The 12,449-nt window shown below is 43.6% G+C and overlaps 1 protein-coding gene and 1 long non-coding RNA gene across 2 annotated transcripts in view; one reads left to right on the forward strand and one right to left on the reverse strand.

Annotated features, from left to right (window-relative positions):
* The window catches only part of LOC142246177 (uncharacterized), a 42,227-nt gene extending 37,886 nt beyond the window's left edge, over positions 1–4,341 (forward strand). Inside the window, exon 4 of the long non-coding RNA XR_012724885.1 lies at positions 4,182–4,341. This is a non-coding gene — a long non-coding RNA (uncharacterized LOC142246177). The remainder of the gene's footprint in view (positions 1–4,181) is intronic.
* Positions 1–12,449, reverse strand: part of LOC142246164 (myosin-7) — a 77,409-nt gene that overhangs the window by 62,334 nt on the left and 2,626 nt on the right. Inside the window, exons 6-10 of the mRNA XM_075319199.1 lie at positions 12,240–12,348; positions 9,976–10,068; positions 9,593–9,656; positions 4,222–4,320; positions 3,695–3,798 (exon numbers count right to left, since the gene is read on the reverse strand). Of these exons, the coding sequence (XP_075175314.1) occupies positions 3,695–3,798; positions 4,222–4,320; positions 9,593–9,656; positions 9,976–10,068; positions 12,240–12,348 (469 nt within the window). The remainder of the gene's footprint in view (positions 1–3,694; positions 3,799–4,221; positions 4,321–9,592; positions 9,657–9,975; positions 10,069–12,239; positions 12,349–12,449) is intronic.

The raw sequence follows: 12,449 nt of genomic DNA on the forward strand, positions 1-12,449 counted from the left end.
TGAAAATTGTGGCATAATTCACCACAGAATCAAAGACAATATAATATTCAAGCTAAATGTTGTTACATTTTGCCGTGTATTGTATCAGGTCATTACCAGTGAGGGGAGATTAGACAGGGTGTTACTGCACATTCAGCTTTCATCACTTAGGAGCTTGTGATGATCCTTGGCCATTCATTATTTCTACAATCAACAGGACAGCTCCTAACAGGTCCTAACAACCGCAGCATGATCAGGCAAGGCTGTAGTTATTAACCCACACGTGAGCATAGGAGAAGCCATATTATGTTATATTGAGCTGGAAAATTAGTAATACGACTTTGCAAAAAAAATGTATTCCAGTACATCAAAGGGTATACAGGGAAAATATTCTGTGAATGTACTCCCTTACTGCCAAATAATCAATGAGGGTTATTCTACAAAAGTAAGTAGCTTTTCACCCATACACCTAGTATGAAGGAAAGGTTCAGGGAGATGACCAATTTATACAGAATGGAGAATCTCACTGCCGAGATAAACGATTCTATGGAGAAATTCATTAAAATCATTAAAATCTGGAGTCCATGGATTTTGATCTCGGTTTCCCCATTGTTCAAAACCTTATTTGACAGGGCATGTCACCACTTTTCCCTCCGCAAGTATAGGCTCCTCAACCTATCTTTACATTTCGACCTATGACCTCTGGAAACCATATCTAGAACGAGGTATACTTAATGGCCTAGGGTGATTAACCCCTGCATGTGGTTTGTCCTAACACTCCTTTTACCTAGTGGCTCCTCCCCCTCCCCCCACCTTTTTTTTTAAGCCTCCCTTTTCCATCCCTCCTCTCTCTTCCCTCTATCTCTTTTCCATTTACCTCTTCTCTTCTACCTGCTCTCCTTTCTTTACCTCTCATGTTACATTTTTTCTGACGGCCTATGTAGAGTTTTTGGCTTGGATTTTGCAAATTGTTAGGCCATGTTTCCCTACTGAGAAATAGGTCGATCTGTTATCACCTTCGTAAAGTTATTCTATCACTATGTTAACAGTTGTGACCATGTAGAGAACTGTGTATTTTTTCTCGCTATATCATTTTGCCTGATTTTGCTTTGTAACTTTGTCGTTAAAAATTAATAAAAAATTGATTAAATATAAAAATAAATACAACAAAAGGTTTATGGCACATTTTGCAATGTGACAGTGGCCCTGCAGTACCATGAGAGCAGAGGCTCACTACCTACTCCATTAATGATTTGAGACAAAGAGAGACAGGAGTGTTTCAGAAAGAAGATAAAAACAGCTTTATTAATATAGGGTATTAAAACCAATATCAATACAAGGTGCAAAAATGTGACATACAATAAAAGCTGCAAACATATAATGACAGGTAAGGAGAGATGGACAAAGCCTAAACCAGTGCTGAAAGTACATCAACTCTATACTCCCAAGGTGTCCTCCTAACTATTGGAGCAGCCAAATGGCAAAACAGTAAATCCCAGTAGGGGGAGGGGAGCGAGGGCAGGGAGGTCTATATTTAATCGGTCAAATGAAGCACTGGAACGAGCAGGCGGTGGGAAGGGAACCCCCAGGATATTATGTCCTGGGGGTTCCCTTCCCACCGCCTGCTCGTTCCAGTTTATCTTCTTTCTGAAACACTCCTGTCTCTCTTTGTCTCAAACATAAAAATAAGTAGATTTTAACTGATTCTAACTATAAATCATAGGGATCAACTCTTAGGGGTACTTTACACGTTGCGACATCACATCCGAAATATCGTTGGGGTCACGTCGTTAGTGACGCACATCCGGCGCCGGTAACGACATCGCAACGTGTAAATCCTAGATGCACCGATAAACGATCGCAAAAGCGTCGAAAATCGGTGATCTGTGTAGCGTCGGTCATTTTCATAATGTCGGGTCGACCGCAGGTACGATGTTGTTTGTCGCTCCTGCGGCAGCACACATCGCTGTGTGTAAACCTGCAGGAGCAACAAAAATCTCCTTACCTGCGTCCCGAAGGCAATGCGGAAGGGAGAAGGTGGGCGGGATGTTATGTCCCGCTCATCTCCGCCCCTCCGCTTCTATTGGCCGGCCGATTAGTGACGTCGCGGTGACGTCGCGGTGACGTCGCAGTGACGCCAAACGCACCGCCCCCTTGAAGGAGGGATAGTTCGGCAGTCACAGCGACGTCGCCGAGCAGGTATGTGCGTGTGAAGCTGCCGTAGCGATAAGGTTTGCTACAGCAGCAATCACCACATATTGCATACGCGACGGGGGCGGGTACTATCACGCTCGGCATTGCTAGCCGATGCTAGCGATGTCGCAACGTGCAAAGTACCCTCCCTTTTACTCTGAGGGCAGTAAATAAGGAACAACAAAGATCTATTTTTGTTCAAGGCTTTAAAGGGAATCTGTCACCCCTGAACTATTTACATGCGCTCCTTCAAAGACAAGTTTAGCAATATCTTTACATGGCCTTTCCTCTGTTACTGAGAAATCAGCATTTGAATTGATCTGCAAATGAGGCTGAAGATGTGAAGACTGTCATTGCAGTTCTATTCCCCTCCCAGTAACACCTCCTCCTTGAATGATAGCTTGTTTGCCTGAAGTTACACATCATAGAGGTGGTCAATCAAGTAGGAGGAGGTGGTACTGGGCAAGGAATAGAGCTGGAGTGACAGAGGTTTCAGATCTACAGTTTCAATTGCACATCAGTTCAATCTCAGTAATGGAGGAAGGGACTGGTCACGTAAAGGTATTACTAGACTTGTCCTTGAAAGAGCTACATGCACATATAAATAGTTTAGGAGGTGAAATCCTGCTAACAGATTCTGTAAAATGCCACAATAGTGGATGTCTTATTGTAGTTAGTATATTCTCAATCGGCAATTTTTTCATAAGATAACAAGACTGTTATGTAAAGATCAGTAAATGATTGCTCGGTATTCTTAAAAAAATTAATCTATGCTATACAAATAGCATGAGAGTGACTGTAATCAACCCTAAAGGCTGCTTTACACGGTACGACCGATTGTGCAATTTCACAATCGATCGTACCCGCCCCCGTCCTTTTTGCATCACGGGCAAATCGCTGCCTGTGGCGCACAAAGTCTGTAACCCCCGTCACACGTACTTACCTCTCGTGCGACCACGCTGTGGGCAGCGAACGTCCACTTCCTGGAGTGGGAGGGACGTTCGGCGTCACAGCGACGTCACACGGCCGCCGGCCAATGGAAGCGGAGGGGCGGAGATGAGCGGGACATAAACATCCCGCCCACCTCCTTCCTTCACATAGCCGGCGGCGGCCGCGTCACGCAGGTGAGCTGCTGTTCATCGTTCCCGGGGTGTCACACGGAGCGGCGTGTGCTACCACGGAAACGATGAACAACTAAATTAAACGATATTATGGAACCTAGCGAGCAGTACACGACTCACGATTTGTGAGCGATACTGCGTCACTAGGAGGTGTCACACAGGCCGGCATCGCCAGCGATGCCGGATGTGCGTCACAAAAACCGTGACCCCGACGATCTATCGCACGATAGATTGTCTGGTGTAAAGCAGCCTTAAGACTCTTCCTTAGTCACACAACATAAAAAAATCTATTAACTTCAATCACATTTTAATTCCTCTACAGAGAAGAAAAACGATAGGTTGTTGTGTTAACTGATTGCTTATTTGACAAAGTGTGTACCCATGACATGAATATTACTTACATCAGTGGCTAGTAACTCTTCTGCATCATCAATAGAAGCAACAGTGGTTTCTCCTTGAGAGATGTATGCATAGTCATATGGGTTATTGGTGACCAGCAACATATCTGCACATGAAGAGAATAAGTAGTACAAGTTGTAAAATTAATGTGATTTTTTTTATTTGCTTTTATTCCTTTAGTTATTTTTAATGAGAAAACTTTTATATGTTGACATAAGAACAATATAAGCTTATAAATTACAATAAATGATAACAACGAGTAGCAGAAACAACGCGGTTTGTAACCCATTCATAGGAATTCCAAAATCAGCCTAGCTCAGCAGCTTTTGGCCATCTCTGTAGCTCTTCCGATGAACGCAGCCTGAATAGAGTTTTTCAGTTGTGAAAGTCTTCAAGAACAACTTATCACTCCAGGAGTCAGCCAGCAAATAAGTAATATATTAGCTTAGTAATATGTTGGCTTGTTAGTAATATATTCTTACATTGCAGGACAAATGGAGAATTGAAGATATAAAGAAATGACCCTCACCTAGAAGCTCTGGCTTTTTGTTGGATAAGATCTGGTAAAAGATGTGGTAGTCCCTCTCTGACTTCAGCTGGAAGATACAGCGGGATTTCTCTAGGAGATCTAGTGAGAGTATGATGCATAAAGCAGGTAAAGATGACCAGTTGAAAAATAAAAAATAAAGGCAACATAGAAATTGGAATGATAAAGTGTAATCAAGTATTGAAAGACATGGTAACAGTTTAATGGAGCGGAGGTTTATCATGCGCTTATCAGCTCTATCCACTCTGGTGGTCTCATTGAGAGTGAAAGGAGCAGATTCACGCAAGAGCCTAAGGGTACCTTCACACTTAGCGATGCAGCAGCGATCCGACCAGCGATCTGACCTGGTCAGGATCGCTGCTGCATCGCTACATGGTCGCTGGTGAGCTGTCAAACAGGCAGATCTCACCAGCGACCAGTGAACAGCCCCCAGCCAGCAGCGACGTGCAAGCGACGCTGCGCTTGCACGGAGCTGCCGTCTGGAAGCTGCGGAGACTGGTAACTAAGGTAAACATCGGGTATGGTTACCCGATGTTTACGTTAGTTACCAGCGCACAGCTGTGTGTGCAGGGAGCAGGGAGCCGCGCACACTGAGCGCTGGCTCCTTGCTCTCCTACCATAGCTACAGTATACATCGGGTTAATTAACCCGATGTGTAATGCAGCTACATGTGCAGAGAGCAGGGAGCCGCGCACACTGCTTAGCGCTGGCTCCTTGCTCTCCTAGCTGCTGTACACATCGGGTTAATTAACCCGATGTGTACAGCAGCTACATGTGCAGAGAGCCGGAGCCGGCAGCACAGGCAGCGTGAGAGCTGCAGAGGCTCGTAACTAAGGTAAATATCGGGTAACCACCTTGGTTACCCGATGTTTATCTTGGATACAGCTTACCTCAGCTGTCAGATGCCGGCTCCTGCTCCCTGCTCGCTTCATTTGTCGCTCTCTCGCTGTCACACACAGCGATCTGTGTGTCACAGCGGGAGAGCGGCTTTGAAGAAAACGAACCAGGGCTGTGTGTAACGAGCAGCGATCTCGCAGCAGGGGCCAGATCGCTGCTCATTGTCACACACAGCGAGATCGCTAATGAGGTCACTGCTGCGTCACAAAAAGCGTGACTCAGCAGCGATCTCGGCAGCGAGCTCGCTGTGTGTGAAGCACCCCTAAGTTCTCGGGATCAGTGTGGATCCCAGCGATCAAGACGTTATACCCTATCCCTTGGATGGATATAACTTCCAAACTTGAGACAACCCCTTTAATCTAGCGGTAGACAGCTTGGTTATGTCCCATGGGCAACAAATGTTTGTATTTCTATCATCAACCTGGCAATAGTGTTCGTAGTGGTAATTCCTTTTGTGCCCCTCTGAGGCTCTGAGCTTCCTTGGGGCAACTTCCCGCCCAGATACCAGTGAATCCAGAGAACAGAGTATTTCCAAGGCCCCAGAGTTGTAGATCCTTCCCTTTAAATTATCCAAAATGCATCCTTAGGCTATGTGCACACGGTGCGTTTTTCTCGGCGTTTTTGCGCGTTTTTCGGGTGCGTTTTTGGCCTCAAAACTGCATGACTTTGCTTCCCCAGCAAAGTCTATGAGTTTTCATTTTTGCTGTCCCCACACAGCGTTTTTTTTCAGCTGCGTTTTTGTGGTGACCACAAAAACGCAGCATGTCAATTATTCCCGCGTTTTTCACTGCGCTTTTCATCCATTGAGTTCAATGGGATGTTGAAAGACGCAATGAGAAACGCAAATAGCTGCGTTTTGGTGCGTTTCTAAGACCAAAAACGCAGCTATAAGCGCAGGAGGTGGGTAGTAAAGTGACGTGTACAGGAAGAGGATTCCTTCTGTCAGTATAGACAGAAGCATGAATCCTCCCGGTACCGTCACCGCCGCGTCCACCTCCCGTCCTGTGCATGTATGCTGCCGTGCGGCGCCATGTACAGGCAGGAGGTGGAAGCGGCTGCGAAAACAAAAGTTAACAGTAGAATAAAAAAAAAAAAAGTTATACTCACCTGTCTGCAGCCTCGCGGTGCCATGCCCGCTCCCATCTCCTGTCACGGTATCGCCGCTCCCGCTCCGGCTGTGTGCAGTCTCCCCGGGGCAGGACCTTGCTTGCAGGACCTGGCGATGGATCACCTGATGCAGTCACCTGACGCATCAGCTGATCGAGTCTCGGGCTGACGCGGGCGCCCGGCCGGTATCAGCGGATGCGTCAGGAGACTTCATCCCTGATTACCGGCAGCTGCTGCAGCGATCGGACAGGATCAGACTCCCGCCCCATTGCTCCGGGAGCTGCCGGTAATTCAGCACATAAGTGAGTATTATTTTTTTTTTTTTTTCTACTGATGCATCAGCTGATTGTATAATCGGCGTTTATACACTCAGCTGATGTGTGATGGGATTCACATCCTTTAACCTGACACATCATCTGATCGCTTTGCCTTCCAGCAAACCGATCAGATGATATTGGATCCGGATTGGACGGCGCGGGACCCTGACCCAGGATTACTGCGGAGGGGGGTTTATTTCAATAAAGATGGAGTCACTAATTGTGTTGTGTTTTATTTCTAATAAAAATATTTTTCTGTGTTGTGTTTTTTTTTTATCTATACTAGAAATTCATGGTGGCCATGTCTAATATTGGCGTGACACCATGAATTTCGGGCTTAGGGCTAGCTGATAATATACAGCTAGCCCTAACTCCATTATTACCTGGCTAGCCACCCGGCATCAGGGCAGCCGGAAGAGTTGGATACAGCGCCAGAAGATGGCGCTTCTATGAAAGCGCCATTTTCTGGGGTGGCTGCGGGACTGCAATTCACAGCGGGGGTGCCCAGAAAGCATGGGCACCCTGCACTGTGGATTCCAATCCCCAGCTGCCTAGTTGTACCCGGCTGGACTCAAAAATGGGGCGAAGCTCACGTCATTTTTTTTTTTAAATTATTTCATGAAATTCATGAAATAATTTAAAAAAAAAGGGCTTCCCTATATGTTTGGTTCCCAGCCGGGTACAAATAGGCAGCTGGGGGTTGGGGGCAGCCCGTACCTGCCTGCTGTACCCGGCTAGCATACAAAAATATGGCGAAGCCCACGTCATTTTTTTTTTTTGGGGGGGCAAAGAAATCCTGCATACAGTCCTGGAAGGAGGATGCTGAGCCTTGTAGTTCGACAGCTGCTGTCTGCTGTCCTGCATACACTATTGGATCGAGGATGCTGAGCCTTGTAGTTCTGCAGCTGTCTGCTCTTCTGCATACACTAGTGGAGAATGAAGAACACATTGAAGAAGGAAATGACATCAGACCTTTTTTTTTTTTGTTCACTGATAAAAAACGCATAAGGACGCAGTGAGCAAAAACGCAGCAAAACGCAGCAAAAAAACGCACCAAATCGCGGCAAAACGCGTGCGTTTTTTGCCGCGTTTTTTCGACGCAGGTGCGTTTTTGTGCGTTTTTAGCGGCCAAAAACGCACAAAAACGCAGCGTCAAAAAAACGCAGCGTGTGCACATAGCCTTATAGCAATGTTTCAACAACAAAAAGGCCTTTTCAAGCTTAAGCAAATGGCAGATAACATTTTATTTGCTATTTGCTTATGCAAACAGAGGAAAGGAGCGGCACCTCCAAATTGAAATATCTTCAATCCAAATATCTTCAATCTTAAGGCCATAAGTTAAAACCACAAAAAAAGTGGCCATCAACAACTGACACGTTTCTGGCACATAATATGCCCTTAGACATAAATGGCTAATGGCGCATTGTGTGCCAAAAACGCATCAGATTTTGATGCCCACTTTTTTTGTGGTTTTAACTTATGGACGTTAATAAAGTTTGAAGAAATGGTTATTCAATTTGGAGGTGCCACCCCTTTCTTCTGTTTGTATACTTTTCTGCTACATAGAATGTGATTACCATTATTCATAGGATGAAAGGCACTCACCGGTGTTGCTGTATCAAAAAGGCTTTATTCCTGAATCAGGTTACATGTGAAGGCAAACGGGGAGGGGGAGACACAAAACACGTAGGACAACGGCCGTTTCACACCTGCACATGGCACTTCCACGGGTCCACAAAGAGTGACATCATTTCCTTACTCTTATACCACACACCTGTAAAGCCTGCTTTACACGGTACGATCTATCGTGCAATTTCACGATCGATTGTACCCGCCCCCGTCGTTTGTGCGTCACGGGCAATTAGTTGCCCGTGGCGCACAAAGTCGTTGACCCCCGTCACACGCACTTACCTGCTGTGTGACGTCGCTGTGGGCGGCGAACATCCTCTTCCTGAAGGGGGAGGGACGTTCGGCGTCACAGTGACTTCACACAGCGGCCGGCCAATAGAAGCGGAGGGGCGGAGATGAGCAGGACGTAAACATCTCGCCCACCTCCTTCCTTCCGCATAGCCGACGGGTGCCGCGGGATGGAGGTAAGCTGCTGTTCATCGTTCTCGGGGTGTCACACGGAGCGGCGTGTGCTACCCCGGGAACAATGAGCAACCGGCGCCATTTTAATTAAACGAGATTATGAAACCGAGCGACTAGTACATGACTCACGATTTGTGAGCAATACTGCGTCGCTAGGAGGTGTCACACAGCCCGACGTCGCAAGTGATGCCGGATGTGCGTCACAAAAACCGTGACCCCGACGATCTATCGCACGATAGATCGTCTCGTGTAAAGCACCCTTAAGAGTAAGGAAATTATGTCACTCTTTGTGGACCCGTGGAAGCGCCATGTGCAGGTGTGAAACGGCCGTTGTCCTATGTGTTTTGTGTCTCCCCTCCCCGCTTGCCTTCACATGTAACCTGATTCAGGAATAAAGCCATTTTGATACAGCAACACCGGTGAGTGCCTTTCATCCTATGGATTATATATTTTGTGGCATGCTTTATCTTTGAAAAGAGCACCACGGAACTTTGTATCGACACTGCCTGTATGTTGGTTTGGTTTTACACGAACATTAATGTTTTGACTCTATTCTCAAGCAAAATGCATAAGATATATGCATTCCATCAGTGTGAATAGTGCCCAGCATTTCTTTCTATGAACTGTCATTACCATTATTCAGTGAAGAACACTCTTTTCTTTTTGTGCATAAGCTATTTGCTTATGCTTGAAAAAGGCCTTTGCTTGGCCAAAACGTTGCTTTGATGATGCATTTTGGATTATTTAAAGGAAAGAAACTAAAACTCTGGTGCCTTGGAAATACTCTGCTGCCAGATTGATCCAGAGAATAGACGGAAATGAAAAGCATATAGGAAGAAAAGAAAAATGAAAAGGTTATTGGTTCACGGAAAGAAACAATAATTTGAAATGAAATAAACACTACTGCACTAATAAATGTATGCATAAATTCTCATTCTCACAAGTCTCTATATCCGCAGATGCCAATTTCCCAGTGGCTCCAAAATGGATCCGGATGAATTTACCCTAAAAAAAAAAGAGATAAAGAGAAGAAGAAATTCACAAAAGGTCCAATTTTCTTGTATGTTTAAAAATGTCCTTGGGATCTGTTGTTCCAAAAAATCTTTTATGTTGTCGAATATCTGACATAAAGACATCCATGCTCAGCAAGATTTATATATTATACATCTTGCTCTTTGAAAGGACATGACACAGGCAGTAATATATCTGTAATGTCAGGTTAATAAAAGGCTTTATACAGGCAAGATGGGCAGCAAATTGATTTAGTAAGTGTTCTATAGGCCAGAAACAGGAATAAATGACTCCAGAAGAAGAAGTGACTTACAAATCTTGAAGAGTTGTCATTCCTCAGAGTCTTGGCATTGCCAAATGCTTCCAAGGCAGGGTTAGCCTGGATGATTTGATCCTCCAGTGTTCCCTTAGGAAAAGAAATGTAAGATAACATATAATATAAAATCCCCCAAACACACACTCATATACAACACACTAAATCTGTTTGAAGTAACTAGAAAATGAATGGATTAATGAGAAAATGATCTAAATTTGAGAAAATTATATTTGTGAAGTATGTGATTATGAAGAACCAATGATATTTTCAAAATCAGAAGGATTCTTTACAGTAAAGGATAATTTTTCATGATGAGTATTTGGTGAGTTTTTATTTTGCACATTTTCGGCAGCACTTCTGCACCTGTTACCTACATTAGATTACTTGTGCTGTTTTGTTGCGTTTTTTTTAGTCTGTTTTTTTACATGCGTCATCACATTTTTTTCTGGTTTGGTTTTGTCTCTTCATGGTATGTCATGTTTTAAATAAAGCTGCTTTGATTTTGATACTTCCTGGTATTTGACATTGATAAAACTTTATTGATACTGTCATGTGCGGATGACATGCATTTTCAGTGCATTTCTGATGTTAAACGCACTAAAAACATATGTGAGTTTTTTCCTTATTTCATTCAAGAGTATGGGGAAAATTAACACTTAAAATACATATTTGACGCAAGAGGAATTGAAATGTTGCGGATTTAAAACAATGCATCGCAGATCACATGCACTACGCATAAACTGTAATAAAAAAAGCAAAAAAAAACCAAACAAACAAAAAAACGCAGCCTCAAAAATTCACCACACACTCAACATGGGCACTTAACCTTAGGGAAGCTAGGCGCTAAATATTGTGAGACATTTCTCTATAACCATAGAAGATATGTTGTCTTGTGGTATGCTTTTATATATATATATATATACACTGTATTTTGTTTCTAATAATAAAAACTATAGTATAAAAAGGGAAAATAGCAGTAGGGAAGGCACCGCTGTTGTAATATAGGGTTTCTCTGAAAGTGATTAGTAATTTGATGAGTGGGCACTGATGCAGATTTTTGTTTGAAGGGGTATTTCCATCGCCAAGATCCTATCCCAATATGTAGTAAGTGTAAAAATAATAATATTAGCAAATACCTCCAATTAGAAATGTAGTATAGCTTTTCTGATTCACTATGTTGCTTACCTCATGTGCAGGGCATTGCAGGACCTTAGGTATCCATGGTTACAACCACGAATATAGTCACAGTTAGTTTGTTAGTTGCTAGTGGTCATAATGATGCATGCCTAAGGTCCTGCAATGCCCTGCACATGAGGTAAGTGACATAGTCAATCAAAAGAACTATACATTTCTAGTGAAGGTATTTGCTAATAATATTATTATTACACCTACTACATATTTAAATATGACATGTTTATGGCAGTTTCAGCCAGCTTCACATATTTTTTGAGAAGTGGCCTGAGCGTGGGATGGCACGTGGCCAAATGAACCTGAAAAATTAATAAAAAATTATACCATGAAACGGTTGTAAATTATGGCAGAAATGTACAATAGTCCGTACCTAGCATTGGCGCCAGAAATGTACAATAGTCCGTACCTAGCATTGGCGCCAGAAATGTACAATAGTCCGTACCTAGCAGTGGCGCCAGAAATGTACAATAGTCCGTACCTAGCATTGGCGCAAGAAATGTACAATAGTCCGTACCTAGTATTGGCGCCAGAAATGTACAATAGTCCGTACCTAGCATTGCCGCCAAAAATGTACAATAGTCCGTACCTAGCATTGGCGCCAGAAATGTACAATAGTCCGTACCTAGTATTGGCGCAAGAAATGTACAATAGTCCGTACCTAGCATTGGCACCAGAAAAGTACAATAGTCCGTACCTAGCAGTGGCGCCAGAAATGTACAATAGTCCGTACCTAACATTGGCACCAGAAATGTACAATAGTCCGTACCTAGCATTGGCGCCAGAAATGTACACAATTCAAAGTTGTGCTAAATTCACGAAAGGGGCACATGTTTCTTTGATTAATTTAGTGCATATTACTCATGGACTCCCTTTATTAAAACTGATGTAAAAAATGCCAGTGTTAATGAATCTTGGCCTTAGTTTCCTTGTGGTGGGCTTCTTTTTTTTGTGATTTTTATATTTTTGGTTGACACATTTTTATATTTTTGGTTGATACACCACATATCCTAAGGATAGGCCATCAGTAGTGAAAAAACGCTTTAAATCTTCAAGTATATTTTCGAGTTTACCTTTCCTGTGGGACCAGTATCTTTTTTGCGGTCTCCAATGGCAGCAATGACAGCAAAGTACTGGATGACACGTTTGGTGTTTACAGTCTTCCCTGCACCAGATTCTCCACTAAAATTAAAAAATTGTGTATATTCAAAAATGGCAAAATACTTATTGCAAGCCTGGGTTCACACAACCATATTTCCTCCATCCGAGTAAAACAGTCCAAT

The sequence above is a fragment of the Anomaloglossus baeobatrachus genome, chromosome 1, assembly GCF_048569485.1.
Source record: "Anomaloglossus baeobatrachus isolate aAnoBae1 chromosome 1, aAnoBae1.hap1, whole genome shotgun sequence".
Lineage (NCBI taxonomy): Eukaryota > Metazoa > Chordata > Amphibia > Anura > Aromobatidae > Anomaloglossus > Anomaloglossus baeobatrachus.